Raw genomic sequence first — 15,400 nt, 5'->3', positions numbered from 1 at the left:
GGAAAGTTTCTCTGTGCTCAACTTACGTTTCAGTTTAACATGTCTGCAGGGGGGGGTCCTTAAAGCCTTAAATGGCTCGTATTTTTCGATCTTCAAATTTAATTCTGTATTGAAACGTGTTAACCGAAGAACCTTTATGTTCTCTAATGGTAGATTTTTTTTTTTTTTTTGCCAGTCTGCAATGAAATAGACAATTCAAGTCAAATTTAATTTCAGGTAATGACGGATAAAGTGATCAAAGAATGCCTGGACAAGAGAATAGAAAGATGTGATTATGTGAGACAGGATGGCATCTGTCATTTTTGTTTTTAATTATAAGCTTATCATTTTGTAATTAAGATGTGAGGAGGTTAATTAAGATTTATCCCTACTGCTACGAGAGCGTCGTTTGGATTAAGACCTGTTGTTTGAAGGGCTAATTATTAATCCATGCATGAGCAAAAGGAAAGCTTTGCCGCAGAAACAAAGACAGAAAGCAAACGCGCGGGAGGATGTTTGAGTTTTACGATGCAGATATTTAACAGATACAGTATTTTTCCTTTCAGTGTATCACAGGAATCAAAATCGTGGCTGTGATGTAACTAAACACTTTTATTACAAACACCAAATATAAGAAATGTGTTGATTTCATACAATAACTGTGCAGGAGCTGATTTGATGAAGGCCATGTGCAGCACAACTGCGCCACCCTGTGGTCACTAATTAAAGTACATTCATTTATTTTAGCTCCAACTCTTAGATTAGCAGGGATTCACAAGAACGTCTTTGAGTTTAGTCTGTCCTCCACTCTCCTATAGAACCGGTGACTAGATACTGAAGGACCGACGACTTTTATGCAAGAATCCTCAAACATGTAAAGAACATCATCGAACATGAAATTCACATCGTTGCAGATCTGAATGAGTTTCTGTTTCTGAGGCTGCTTCTCCCCGTCGTAGCAGATCTGATGAACTCTCAGGATCGACATCCAACGCTCCACCAAAGTCTTGAGGTTTTTCAAGGCCTGCCGGATCCTCGAGGCCGTCTCGGAGGTCCGCTTCTCAGTCAACAATATTTGCGTGAGGTTGGTTCCTTCAACACACTCAACAGACACTTTGAGACCTTTCAAGCATCTGTCGAACTCCTTCTTGTCGAATTTTTCGATGTACCTGAATGTGTATGAGTCAACCCAGATGCACGGATCCTCTGGATCCTCTTCTGTATCCTCAGCATTGCCCTGGGAGAACGTCGAGACATCGTTAAGTCTGGCGTGGAGGAGTGTAACGGTGGCTGCCGAGCTGCTCTGATCTGATTCCTGCAGAGAGTCCGTATTGTTGTGGCGGGAGCCCAAAGGATTCTCTCCTCTGATCTCGGTTGCTGAAACCCTGTCTGGTCTGGTCTGGTTTTGCGAAGTATCGTCTACTCCTGGGTGATTTGCTGATATTTTCTCCGCAGGGACCAGGTCCAGGCCCGATAAGGAAGATCCAATCCCTGCACTGATCTCCTCCCTGAACACTTGTCTGGGACTGGCCTTTGCTCGCTTGGTTCTATATTCTGTGGTCATTTTGAGCGTGGACCGACCTCCCGGCTTCTCCTCTTTATCACTGTCTGTGTCACTAAAGCTCCCTACAGTCGAGGACACCTTTTGCCTCCAGGGAGTGTTTTGAGTTTTTGCATTTGAGAGCAGGACTCGAGCTGCCTCACCTGTGCTCTGCAGCGCCTTCGATGAGCAGCTGGAGCCCGCCGGTCCTCGCTTAGCGTTAGAACCGCTGCAGCTTACAGAGCTGGCAAACTTGGGATGAGATACTACCCTGGGATTGAGGACAGATTCCCTTAGCCCGGCGGAAGCAGTTGGGGCCGAGACTGTAGACTTAAGCTGGCCTGCCCTGCGGATGAGGTCCTCTCTCAGGGCCTGGACGGCAGCGAAAGGCCCCTCAATGATGGCTTTCCTCTGGCGGAGCAAAGGCTGGAAACGTAGCGACCTGTGATCTGACCGCAGGCTCTGAATCAGTGAAGCCTGATCGCCGCCAAATAGGGAGAGATCGACCTTGGCGCTGCGGACATACATACAAAACACCTGCGGCACAAGAACACATCTGAATCACTGTCCTGTATCATCTGACTGAAACTGAATTGCTTGATTGACAAGATTCTTGTGTAAAGAGAGATGATGCTGGTGCCGTTCCTCCTCTACTTACAAAACCAAACTTATGGCCATACTTACATCTCTGGTGAAGGGGAACACAGTGAGAAGATACTCTTCGGGAAACTTGTCGTCCGTCATAAGCTGCTGCTCCTTTCGCACCACCTCCTCTGCATCTGCCAAGAGTTTGTACTGTACAGCTGTGGTCAGGACCCATGTCAACATTGTAGTGATGCTCCATGAGCCCACAAAGCCAGTCTGTTCTGGCCGCACGGAGTGCACAAAGTCTGACCCTGCTCATTGTCTCCCAGTCTAACTAGTCTACGATCATGGGAGAAATTACACCACTGATCAGCATGGCACATATCCAAGCAGCACTTCCTGTAAATAAATGTTTCATTCCTCCCTACATACCGTACTGTATTAGTATTCCCCTGGGAGCCAATTACGGCATAAAACCAGAGATATGATTAACAATGACAGAAAGTGGTTAATGAAATATTATAAAGCAGCCTCAATTTGTGCCTCTCATGTATTACCATTACAACTGAGTCGCTGAGCTAATAAGCATCTGATTTTCAGAAAAAGAAATTCCTAAAAATTCTTTTACATGTTTCTCAAATTGCGACTATATTTCCTGATCCGGGTAGCCAGAGATGACTTGTCCTTGTTGTTTTGGTACAGCGCAAGAAAAATATTAGTCTTATTTTGTATGAGAGCATAAAACGTCTATATATTCCAAAATAAATACGCAAATATTATAAATATATAATAAATAAAATGCTAAAATCAGCCTTCCTCTCAAAAATGTGTTTTGTTTATCGTCAATTTGCTCGGATGTTTGATCTTCACTGTGCAGAATGATGGATGTGCAGAGCTTGAAGGGGGGGGGGGGGGGTTTTTCTTTGGCTCGCCTTAAAATCTCAGTTTAACACCTCGACGCACCAGCAAGACGTAGAGACCTCATTACTCATGCCGCAGCTAATGATGGTGAGATATGAAGTGTGCAACTTACACAAGTGCGATGTGCGAGTCCTCCGGTGCCAGTACACTGGGATTGGACTTGTCGGTGAAATAGCAGAAAATCTTGTGTCATGTAGTCCTTTTGAGAAGAACTATTTTTGCATATTTGTAATCCTGGATTTTCTTTTTTCTTTTCTTTTTTTTTTCTAATGAGGGAGTGGATGCAATATGTAGACATTTTAACCAAGTAACATTTTGTGGAAAAAAACCATTTCAGAAACAAATGATTAATCAAAGCAAATATTTTTTTTTAGATGTCTTGAAAGGCCTGGAGGGGATCTTTAAAATTTGGCATCTGTTTGATGTATGATTTCCTGCCACCATCTTTGTTTGTATTAGTAAATGGAGACACATCTTGAGAGACAGGCTGAAAATCTTGATGGTTTGGAGAGTGTCTGAAAATATTTTCAGAACAGCAGCAAGTGCTGTTAAATGCCCCGAGGTTTTCAAAGGTGACCGAGTATTTACTTCCCTGAAAACTCTGTGACTTGGCGGTACACTGATGGTAATATTAGAGAGGAAGGAACCGGGGCCACTGATAAGGGAGTGAACTTGAAAATTGCCCGTTTTTTAAATGGAGTTCGGTATTATAAAAAACCTTCAGCTATTAACCAGTTTACCGGTAACTCGTGAACTTTAGGTTGTGCTCCTCATAGCAGGGACAGCACAAAACATTAGCACGACACGACCCAGTGTGTTTAGTTTGTAGCCTGTTGTTTAGCTACGACCCGTTGTTACCTTCAGCTTTGTCAAAAGTGACACACGCAACTCCCTCCATGTTGGTGGGGTATCTGACCACCTCGACGTCTCCTCCGTGGCTCCTCCTTCGGCTTTGGAAATGGATAGTCAGCTTGTCAACCATCCTGCTAGCGGGCAACAGATCGGGCACCCCGGACACAACCACCGTCCTGCTCTCGTACCAGGAGTCGGTCTCCATTACGCCGTGCAGACATCAAAGCTAACGCGCGGTTTCCCCCCCTCCCCTCCAACCACGCTTGCCGCGTTGCCAGACACACACACACACACACACACACACACACACACACACACACACATTCCCCAAAAGGTATGTTTTCACTTTCATTTTCCCTGAGCTGTGTAGTGGTTAGATAGCGTAGTAGCAGCCTGTGTCCGCTAGGTGTCTCTTTCTCTACACTTCCCCTCAGTGAGCAGAGGGTTTATTCAAAATGGCTAAATTTATGCAGCCTGATATGAGGCTACGGAGCAGAGCAAATATGTCTGCTATGCCCAAAAGGCAGAGGTACAAACTTCATGACGACACCCCCCCCGAAAGAAGCTGCCTCATCTGTTTCTTTTTTTTTTTCTCTCTCTCTCTCTCTCCACACACACACACACACACACACTAGAGGAAAAATTCCAATGGAACCTCAATTTCCTGACTGTAGATTATTTCCGGTGTTTCAGCTCGGGAAAAAAAGTTGTGTCAACACGTGTGGTGAAAACATTTATTAGAGTCCAAAAAAAAAAAAAAAAAGGGGAAAAAAAAAAAAAGCCACACCAGACACAAAACACCTCATGATTCACACAAACAGAAATCCAAAAAAAAAAAAAAGCCAAGTAGAGTGACAAACTCGATTGCATTTTTCTTGTGCATATAAACATTTTAATTAAATATAAAAGAAAGTGGCCTGGCTGAGTGCAACAAACAGGTATGAGGGGTTAAAAGAAAATCCAGGCCCTATTTGATTCCAATCAAATCTCCATCTTGATCATTACTTCAGTGCAAACGCAACATTCACTGTGTATAAAAGTGACTTTAAATAATTCAGGTAGTATATCTATAATTCAGTGTTTATTATCGTATGGGCTCACATGGTGCGAGTGCTGTTGCGTGTTATTGTTGAGAGCATGTTAAACAAGAGAAGAAACCCATTCTTGTGTACCAAACGTGAGATAAATGCCGCTCACTTTCACGGGCCAGTGACTTGAGATCAAACTGGGACAAAGCCGAGGGAATTATTGTTCGAAAGTTAACTTAATAAAACAAAGTAAAACACTTGCTTTGATATGAATGCTCAATTTAAATACAATAACATTCTCTAATTTTCAAAAGTGGGCACAAAAACATTCTTGAACCGGAATATAGTAGATTATGTGTATGTTTTACTCGATATGGTGCTGTCACACTCATACACCTGCTATTAAAAGAGCCAGAGTGGAGACACTAATATCTTAGCTGGCAAACAGATCCCAAAGCTTTCCTAACACTTTCACTTTTGAACAGCAAACTAGATTTTTAGAATAGAGGGGACCTCGAGTTGAGCTCAGCAGCCACGGACACATTTTACAAACAAAACCAAAATGATAGGTGGCGCTCACTTTCCACCCTGAACAGACCTGTTGGCCAGAGAAAAGATAAAAGAAACTAAAACAAAATAAAAGTGAACATTCATCCTTCAAACATTTGATACTGTTTTTGATTTGGACAGAGTCTGGGAGGCGGTCCAGACTGAGGCAGCAGAGGCAGGTGGTTGGATGTGCGTTCGTGTGGCGCTCCTTAGATGCACCGAGATCGTAGCAGCTATGAGCCGGCTTTGTCCCAGTCATGCAGCTCCCCTTTGTGTCTGGTACTAGTTCGGAGTTTGATGGTGGCCTGGGGGGCGCTGTGTTGGAGCGCGGTATTCGGGGCAGCGTATCTGGTAGGGAGCATGGCAAAGATAGAGTATGATGAGGCCAGGTCTCCGCCGGGAGCGTCTCTGGTTGTATTGCACAGCCGGGGCTGATGGTCCGACAGCCGCAGGATCAATTCGCCCCTTTTGCACAGTTCTGCCAGGAGGTGGTGGGAGTCTTTACAGCTGATCCCCTCCGGAGGATCTGTCACTTCCAGGATCTGACTGCTCACTGCAGACACACACAGACAGCACTGTGAGCAGCAGAGCCGGTAAATAAAACAAATGTCAGGGGTGAAGAGAAAAATCAGACCTGCACCATCGGGAGGCTTCAATAAACTGCTGCTGTCAGCTGTAATGCTTTTAGGTGGAACGACGGTCAAACCTGTCGCAGTGTGGTCAAGCAAAATCATATAAAATATTGTTGCCTTTTTAATGTTTACGATAGATTCAATTTTCAAAAATGCAGGATTGTCAGTCAAACAATAAATCTGCTTTTCATAATTTTTCTATGAAAAAGGGGCAGCAACGTTATATTAAACTTTCCACTACCACATAGGGTTGTATATAAGTCCCCCTCCTTGTGTATCGCACTTGTGGGATTGTTGACAAGAGCACCTGAATAATGCAGAAAAATAGCTCGCCGAGTGCAAAAATACAACGCAATATTCAAAATAATCAGCACATTTCTTTCAGCACAAATACCGCCGGGGCTGCAGGTTCCACTGGCAGGCGTGGATTCTGCCCTGTCTGTAATTTATTCTGCTTACATTCACAAACAGATGCTTTTTCCACAGCTACGGAGCGAAGCAAGCAAGCACAATCCAATCGTGGTGTTATTTCATTTAATCTGCTAAATAGATTACACGGCAGATGGATTCATCACGTGATTCCTTTTTTGGTTTACAACCAAAACCTGATGGGCTGCATGTTGTCACAAACTGCTTGCTTGAATTCGTACACAAAACTAAGTAGAAAACATGCCGTAATACACCAGATTAGCATTTGGAGCTTTTTTCTGTAGAGAAGAGTTCAAATCACGGTCAAAATGTCCGACAAACTAAAAATGACTGCCGTTAACTTGAAGTTCACTAAACTCAAGCCTCCCTCTGGACTTCCTATTACCTGCTTCACCTACACTGAGATCTGAAGACAGAGATTTTCTGCCGGCCTTCCTCCCATGACCGCTACGCCAAACCCCGAGTGGACCCTGAGGAGACAGTTAGGTTATTTGTGGAAGGTTGGGAGGGAAGTTTGCCGACCTGAAATGTCATACACCAACTTGATTTTGATAAAGATGTAGAAAAAATGACAACTGCAAGATTATAAAATAACATTTTTTAGTGATAATAGACTTGAAAAAAAAAGAAAAGAAAAAAGTTTGGTATGTATGTACGACTCACCTGGTGTTTGGCCACCATGTGGGCAGTGTGGATCAGCGGAGGTCTGATGGAGGGTTTATAATGCAGAGGTTGGCCCAGTAGGGAGTAGTGCGCTTCACCTAAATGTCGCAGCAAAAATGCAAAGTTATCAAAACCTGTGAACTGTCAGATCAGTAGAAACCAACTGAACATCTACTCTAAGTTTATATAAGAGTTATTTTGTGGATGTCATTCCTGAGCATTCAGAGTTTTTGGAAGCACGAGAATTACATTCTGTAGAGAAAATTACAAAAAAAGAAATGAACTTGAGCAAGCAAAAATCCCCTCTGTGGTAAATAGCAGGTAATCTCTGATTGGCTGTTTGGTCTCCAGTCTGGTTTCTAGTAGTATTACTGGTTGCTAGGGCAGAAGGGAATCACTTGGAGAGCTAAGCTAGTACGGCGCGGACAATATAATCATTAGTGCAGTTACTGTAAAAATAATAATAAAAAAATAAAATAAATAAATCTACATAAACAAATCTAAGATGAGATTTTTTAGGGTGCTAAGTCTTATTCACAGTTAAAGTTCTTTTTCTTTAAAGCCACTACAACTGCAATTATCAAGTTAGTCATCTAAAGCTTATTTAGCTACTTCTTCTAACTGGCAGACATTAGCTAGCTAGCTACCAAGATGGCTAGTTTGCAAACTAACAAAGTAGACTAATTTAAAAATTAGATTTTATACAAGTTTCACAAAAATAAATATGTAACCAAAATTGTAGAAACTTCTTGCATGTGGCTATGGTGGACCTGCTTGCTACTCTCCCAGCGCTTCTCTACTTCCCTGGTAACAGATAATCCTATTGGCAATCGGACTGGAGACAAAAAAAATCCAATCAGAAACGACCTACTCCGATTTTCCAGTTGACTATAATTGTGGCACAATGTAACGCTGTATCAGCTTTAGTGAGAGTGCCGGCTAAATTCAAAGTGTACAGACCGGGGATGTGGAGAAAGGTCAAGTGAGTTAAACTGAGTGAGAGGGATTATCACTGTGTGCTCATGTAGATAATTTACGAAGCAAAAAATTGATTTTGTTTGCAGAAATGAAATCATTTTTGCGTGACAACATCTCTACAAAATATAATTAACCTGCTTGCAACCACTCTTCTTCTGGGAATTAAAATGTACCTGTGCAGACTCAGAATTAAGACTATATAATATAATATAATATAATTCCTTAAATTTTAACTAGGCTGCCATGTTGGTAAAAGCATGTCTTCTCTATAACATTGGTGTGTGAGTGAGTAAACACACGTGGCCCTTGCGCGTCTGACCTTGTCCACTGTGGCAGAAGGCTGTAGGGAGCTGCGGGTGGCGGTGGTGCGGGTGGTTGGCCATGACAGGGATGGGCGAGATGCCTGATGGGAGGCCCTTGACGCTGGGCGACTGGCCTGGCGAGGGAGTGAGTGCCGGGGACGAAGGCAGGCTGCTCTACATACAACCCAGCGACGGGGTGGCGAGAGAAGGCAGGGGAGGAACACAGATGCTTTCATTCAAAAAAAAAAAAAAAAAAAAAAGCAACCTTGGCTGTATCTTCCTTTCATAAAGTCATTTTGTCCTTTAAGTTGTTGCTTTAATGTACCATTCCATCCACATTAGTTCCCCTAATGTACCATTACACTCTAATGCTAAGGACTATTTTCTTCTCATTTTCAGGTTATGGCAGTGTTGACTTCATTTGCAGAGCCTATTAACTATGACATTTAACCTACCTGGCTGCAGGGGGGCTGGTTTTGGCTAAAGGGGACCAGTATCACATCACTTTCAGACAACCAACAAAATTGGCTTTAAAATTGCTTTTTTGTGACCGACTTAACTTTCTGACATGTACTGTAATGTCCTATCTGGCTACCTGAGCACATTTGTAATTAAATTTAAAATTATTTGGAAATTGCTGTTTTCAAGTCCAAACCTCTGGGCCACTTAGCTAATTAAATGTTTTCAAAACCATAAGACAACCTCAGTGAGGTTTCTTTGCGGCCGTCTCCTCCTAATCGATGCAATCGAGCAGCGTTTGTACCTGGGTGTTGTCTTGAGGCGGCGGGAGCTCAGCAGGCCTGCGGCTGCGCTGGTGCTCGGGGCCCGGGTGTTTGTAGCTGGGCTGTTTCCGTTGGCAGGGGGAGGGGGCCCGGGGCTGCTGGCAGGGGGCCGCTGTCATTTGCAGCATCACCATGCCACTGCCGGGGGCTGGGGGTAACAACCCTGCGCACACACACACACACACACACACACACACACACACACATTTAAAAAAATTGACATATACACAAGCTGGATATAAAACGCTTGATAAAGACTTATGACTGACAAGAGGCAAGTCATGTCTGACACTTGATGCTACCTATTTGTATTGAATTCTTCACATCAACTCGTCATTTATGCAACCGAGTAAACTGACAGACTAAATGTGTTTTTGCCCACAAGCTAATTTTCAGCGTTTTTGTTCACCTACACACCTCATCAGTGAAATCCCCGCTCTCACACCGTTAGCTGCTGAGCATTTAGCTTTTAAGTGCCTTGATTTTAAGGTCCATTAACAGTCCATTCCCTTTTCCTGCTCAATCCACTGCAATGATCTAGGAGATCCAATTACCTAATTAGTTTCTGACGCATGGCCGAGAATGATGTGACATAAAAAAAAAAAACACAAAAAAAAAAAAAAACCAACAACCAAACAATCACAGGTAGAGGTGTAACCTCCTGCGCTATTAACTAAAAAAAACAAAACAAAGAAACCCCAACATATTTCCAATTAATTTTTGTTTACATAAAGCTCATTTTAGGTGGAAATCATATTGCAAACAGTGCACAGCTGACGCCACTGTTGATTTATGAAATAATACCTAATAACAGTAGCAAGGACAATGGATATTTGGACTTAATCTGCGGATTATTTCTGGCCTCGGCATAGCCAATTAAAAATGTTTACTTGTGACGCTGTAGGTAAGGCCGCCACCAGACCTTCGCCTGACCTCATTACTGATGAGTTGAAAATGATGGCTCCCTCCACTGCTCTCCCATAATATCAGACATGAATAATAAAGGTCATTAGTAAGGAGACTGCCCCACCTGGGTCTCTGAACAGCGATTCTGTGAGCCATCCAACAGCTAATACAAAACAGTAACACCAACACATATAAAGATGTTATTATATTAAAGCACTAGACAATTTAAATTTTAAATATTTTTTCAGTGTCACTTTTCTAGTTCCATCTATGTGCCTCCCGATTTACCTGAATATCTGTTATGGCTAGAACTGGCAAGTTGCCCAGGCTAATATATCAGTTGATATTAGCTTTTTGCAGGTAACTCAGTATCGGTGTAGTTCAGCAAATTAAGTAACAAAAAAGTGCAGTGTAAGAAATTCTAAAATATGTTTGAGGTGTTACAGAGTTACATTATAGAGTTTGTCCACCAGAGAGCACTGACAAGTGGATTTTTACTCTGTCTCGCTCAGTATGCATCTTGGTCTTCTGGCTAATGTTGGTAACAAACAAAGAATGAAATCTAATGGATTCATATCAAAATAGTTTGTTACTGTTATGTGTTTATGTTTGAAAAACTTCTCTCAGCCAATATATCGCTTTCAGGTTTTTGAAAACCCCCCTGACCAATGCTGGCTTCACTAATCCAGCATTGGTCAGCCTATTTCATCTATGGCTTTCCTATCTATGTAAGTAGTCTGGCTTGTGGTCATATATTTTACACGGGAAATTATAAAAATTCTATATGTTTGCGAAGGGTAATGTGTAATACAAAATTTTATTCTTGCATCAAGTTGTTATTATTTATTTATCAACAAACACAATACACATAAAGAACGATGACAAAATCCCTGCCCGGCTAATGTCAGAGGCAAAAGTTAAGAATCTCATTTTACTGCGTGATCCTTCTGCAGATCACCATGTTAAGATTCTAGTCTCGGACTGGTCTGTGAGTCAGCTTCAGAGGAGAGCGTACCTGCATACTGTTGGCCTGGGTGCTGCTGGGAGATGCACGGGGAAGAGGTCTGAGGAAACTGGAGCTGCTCCATCATTGGGGTGGGCAGGAAACTCACTGTTGAACTGGGAATGAAAACACACACACACACACACACACACACACACACACACACACACACACACACACACACACACACACACACACACACACACACACACACACACACACACACACACACACACACACACACACACACACAGAGTAAACCCAAGTGTTTCATAATAGGGTTTCTGTAGGGTTCACCAAGTTAAATTCAGACTTTTAAAGACATTTTTAATACCACATAGAATGGAATTTAATACCTTTTTCATTGTTATACCAGCCAAAGTATAAATAGAATAAATGAAAACCAAATGAAAACCTAAAATATTCGAAATTTATCACATTTTTTTCAGTACATCCTAGACAGATATAACAATTAGAGATGTAACAATTAGTCAATGAATCGATTAGTCTATCAACAGAAAATTAATTTTGTTAATTAACTAATCATTCAGGTCATTTGATGTTTTTTTTTGTTTTCTAATGTTGCAAAGTCCAAATAATTGATCGAATGTCATTAATTATTCATTTTATGCGACTTGGACCTGGTTGAGCGGCACAAAATGGATGGATGGATTAACCAATTAAAAAAAATAGAGAGACCATTCAAACTTGCAGATCCTGTGCTAAGAAGTAAATGTTGTAAAACTGGTCAGCCTAAACTAAGCTAAGTGCTTCTGGTACCCCAGAGCCTGAAGGCCTGAAGACAAATAAGTCTAATATGATGCTCACATCTAAGCAGGCCTTTAAGTGATCAGAAAAATCTTAAAAATCCCTTCTAAACCTGCACAGGCGTAAATCTCCAGGAGCTCTGAGATCCTAACGCTGCAGCTGAGGTATTAAATTTGAAATTTCACTTTTAAGTCCATCTGCAACGCAGGCACTGTACTCTGTAAGCAACATGCCTAAAGGGACTCATGTACAGCTGGTGAAAAAGCAGGCTGCAGGTGGACAGTCGGTCCCCACGGGAGAAGAGTGAGCTGTTCGAACGCTGCTGCATAAATCATTTCCACACTGACTGCCCTACTAAAGCAGCCTCATTTTACAGCTGGGACAATGAGAGAGTGACCTCTCCTTGCATGTGTGTGTATCTTTTCATTGTTCTTCAGCAGGTGATGACTGCATACATGTGGTCATGTTTGGTGTTTGTTATGTATACGTGCATGCACAGTGGTCCCAGTAGGACCCCACTCACCAGTATCCAGACTGATTGGGTCCATGGAGGTTGAAACTAATTACATGTTTTGCTTTCTGTGAACTAGTTCTATCAATCAGCTATAATGAGGGAGAGCACGGTGCTCTGCACTACTCCAGAGTAATGGAGGAGAATGACTAAAGTTCTTCAAGAGGGCGTCAGAGTCGACATTCATCAGCTATATACAGACCCAGTTCACCAAAAGCATTCTGGTAATAACTTCATTTTTTCCCCCCACAGTGAACAAAGATGACCTTGGCTCAGAGGTGCTTTAGGGATTCACTCATCAGGCCTGTTAGGTCTACAAATAAGAGGCACCTTCAGGAGCGAGAAACAGCATCAAGTGCCTGCAAATTGGTTTCTGGGACAAAGTACGTCTACAGCAGAGCCAATGATTCAATCTAAACCTGATTAAGCAACTCCAGCTATTCGAAGATATGATAATACCAGGATAATCATAAATCAGAACAAGTTTATTATCAGTGTAAACATGACTTAAAATTTTAGGCAGCTGCTTTAGTTGTTTAGACTGATTATTAAATCCATCAATGTGAACTGGGTTATTAAAGAAATCATGTTAATACAAAACATGAATCTGAAATATCAACTTAAACTAATTACTCCCTTATGTCAAAGTATTAATGTGAATATCTGTGGGCTTAGGTAACACAACTGAACAATTTCTTATGCAATAAAACAACCTTAAAGCTGATTTAAGCTGTTCAGTTTATGATCACGTAAAACACAAAAGCAGCAGCTCCTCACATTTTCTCTCACTTGATTTCAATGCTGCTGATTAATTATGTCAATTGACTAACCAGATAATTTACTCATTGTTTCAGCTCTCATGAAATTACTCAACCTTTTACTCCTTCTACAGTAATTACAATTCATAATGAAACACATGCTCTTCTTTCCTTTCATGGTGCATGTGATACTGATACAGCTCATGCATTTCGGCTCAAATTTGAGAAAAAGTACCCAATATGCCAAATCATGGTTGTCCACAGTAATTATCAGTGTTGAATCTATGATCGTACCTCATGGTGGTGTGCTGGTTGGGGGGGAGCAGGCTGTAGCAGGGCTGCATGCCAGCAACAGCCACTGCCCCCTGTCCTGGCTGGCAGGACACAAACACTGGCTGCTGGTACGTCTGCTGTGGCACAGAAACCTGCTACAGAAATAAATAAATAAATAAATAAAAGATGTTGAAAGAACAGTTAGTACAAATAGAAATCAAGTAACTAAAGCCACAAAACAAATACAGACAACTGTTAGGTCGTTTGCAAAGGTCTGTGCAAATGGAAAACATGCAAATAGATTCATTTTCTTAAGATTTTCTTAAGGACAAATAACTCAAAACTCTTTTCTCCCTGTTCTTCTACAAGAATACAGAGCTAAAATTATCCTTTGAAAACAACAACAGTCTCAAGAATAGCAAATTTCATTCATAACAAAATGGACTGAATGCTCGTTTTCATTTTCAGACTGGTAATATTAATCTTTCTGACATTCATAGGAAAAACTCACAGAAGCAAGCCTTCTATCAAAAATACCTGATAAGACTGCATCGGAGGGTACTGGACCATCATGCCTTGCATCTGGTTGCCCATATTGCTTTGCTGGTTGCCAGCGAGAGCGAGGTTGGGTGTTGGCTGCACGCCCACTACGTTCTGGTAGCTGGACGCTGGGTTTGGCATCACGGCTTGGTGCACTAGGGCAAAAATGAGAAAGGCACAATGCTGTGACCAAATGAAAAGAAACTGCTGATAGGAACACTATGATAATAATATGATACCAAAACACTGCAGATTAATATTCACGATTCATTTGCAACATAGCAGGAGAAGACAATAATAAAAGCTCTGGGGAAAAAGGCTTGGTTATCACAGTTTTAAAAGAAAATAGTTCAAGATTTTTAATGATTTAATTGTGAAATATGCTTGTTCAAACAAATAGAATGAAGAGTTATTGAAGCTAAGTTAGGATAAGAACAGAACACGGAGCAGATTGAAAGGTTGTGGAAATTGAGACTTGGCTTGTTGAGTTGAGCTGTTACAGCAAAGCAGGTTTGAGGCACTTGGAATAAATGACAAAGTCAATATATTTGATTTAGCCTGCGGTGGCCGGAACCTGCAACCTGAGTGGCCGAGTCACCCTTCTGCCTGAAGACAAAAAAAACAAAAACAAAAAAAAAACGTCAACGTGTGATTAAGGTCAGGGGGTAAAAAGAAAATGGGATCACATTTCTACAGTACTTGTTAAAAATCCATTTAGAGCGTCCAAAGAAAATGACACACAAAGACGATACAAAGTCACACAGATCCGGCCATTTTCCAAACAGCCTAAAATGGCGCCGCTTATTTCTAGCTAGAGGGAGGGGAGAAAAAACAGACACTTAAATGTCAAGGTGACAGAAAGAAACATTCTAAAATACTGTCTCTCGTGACACACATGTGGTAATCCAAGTGACAAAGGAGAGGACGTCCTTTTGTGAAGGTGTCTTTACAGTCTGCCGCCCAGGGAGAAAAGTACAACTAGACAATGAAAGTGCCCCGCAAGGAACAGAGTGAGGAGGACTATTTTTATCCACCCTCGTCTCCCACCTTCACTTACAAACCAAGCATGAAATGACCCTAATATCAAACGCACACAATTTTATTCCATACCAGCAGGCAGCAGATGAGGGATGATTGTGACTGCTTTACTTAGAAAATTCCTTCATTGGCAGATAATGAGTGTATGACGGGTGAGGAGTGAGGGGCTGAAAAAGAGACCGGTTCACTGTGAGATTCATAGAGGCCTCTCAGACAGCGTTCCGGCCCCGCATCCCGCCTCTCAGGCTCAGCACACTTCCTCCTCGCTATAAAAAAAAAAAAATCACACAGAGCTAGACCGCTCAATCGGCCAGGATCATATGTTGGCTGATACTACCTTGTGGCAGATGTATTTTTATACAT

At 41.9% G+C, this 15,400-nt stretch overlaps 2 protein-coding genes across 11 annotated transcripts in view; both read right to left on the bottom strand.

Moving 5' to 3' along the window:
- Positions 1–261: 261 nt before the first annotated feature.
- On the bottom strand, positions 262–4,287 carry LOC120797899. Of its 3 annotated transcripts, none has more exons than XM_040141653.1 (3): positions 3,884–4,287; positions 2,204–2,322; positions 262–2,056 (listed from the first exon to the last, which is right to left on the bottom strand). In XM_040141653.1, the coding sequence occupies exons 1-3, from the start codon at positions 4,080–4,082 to the stop codon at positions 752–754; spliced, it is 1,623 nt and encodes a 540-aa protein (XP_039997587.1). In that variant the 5' UTR covers positions 4,083–4,287; the 3' UTR covers positions 262–751. The 3 variants fall into 3 exon arrangements, with proteins under 3 accessions (XP_039997587.1, XP_039997589.1, XP_039997588.1); XM_040141655.1 differs by having other exon boundaries at positions 263–2,056; positions 2,204–2,443; positions 3,884–3,993; XM_040141654.1 differs by having other exon boundaries at positions 264–2,056; positions 2,204–2,298; positions 3,884–4,284.
- A 459-nt stretch (positions 4,288–4,746) lies between these two features.
- The window catches only part of LOC120798032 (R3H domain-containing protein 1), a 47,244-nt gene continuing 36,590 nt past the window's right edge, over positions 4,747–15,400 (bottom strand). For 3 of the 8 annotated variants that reach the window (XM_040141963.1, XM_040141961.1, XM_040141964.1), the window contains 8 exons: positions 13,997–14,154; positions 13,481–13,614; positions 11,162–11,265; positions 9,222–9,403; positions 8,476–8,632; positions 7,179–7,276; positions 6,901–6,985; positions 4,747–6,007 (listed from right to left, as the gene is read on the bottom strand). In XM_040141963.1, the coding sequence (XP_039997897.1) occupies positions 5,688–6,007; positions 6,901–6,985; positions 7,179–7,276; positions 8,476–8,632; positions 9,222–9,403; positions 11,162–11,265; positions 13,481–13,614; positions 13,997–14,154 (1,238 nt within the window). In that variant the 3' untranslated portion in view covers positions 4,747–5,687. Of the gene's footprint in view, positions 6,008–6,900; positions 6,986–7,178; positions 7,277–8,475; positions 8,633–9,221; positions 9,404–11,161; positions 11,266–13,480; positions 13,615–13,996; positions 14,155–15,400 lie in introns of those variants that run through there. The other 5 variants (XM_040141962.1, XM_040141965.1, XM_040141966.1 and 2 more) reach the window with 5 other exon arrangements.

This window comes from Xiphias gladius, chromosome 13 (assembly GCF_016859285.1).
Source record: "Xiphias gladius isolate SHS-SW01 ecotype Sanya breed wild chromosome 13, ASM1685928v1, whole genome shotgun sequence".
In the NCBI taxonomy this organism is placed as follows: domain Eukaryota; kingdom Metazoa; phylum Chordata; class Actinopteri; order Istiophoriformes; family Xiphiidae; genus Xiphias; species Xiphias gladius.
This window is presented reverse-complemented; position numbering and strand designations above follow the sequence as displayed.

What these genes read in the sequence shown, in the direction of transcription:
- LOC120797899 (XM_040141653.1), bottom strand. Translation starts at nt 4,082, where the DNA reads ATGGAGACCGACTCCTGGTACGAGAGCAGGACGGTGGTTGTGTCCGGG. An exon ending in CACTTTTGACAAAGCTGAAG is followed by an intron (nt 2,323 to 3,883) that starts GTAACAACGGGT and finishes TCCTGACCACAG; the next exon opens with CTGTACAGTACAAACTCTTG. An exon ending in TGTTCCCCTTCACCAGAGAT is followed by an intron (nt 2,057 to 2,203) that starts GTAAGTATGGCC and finishes CTTGTGCCGCAG; the next exon opens with GTGTTTTGTATGTATGTCCG.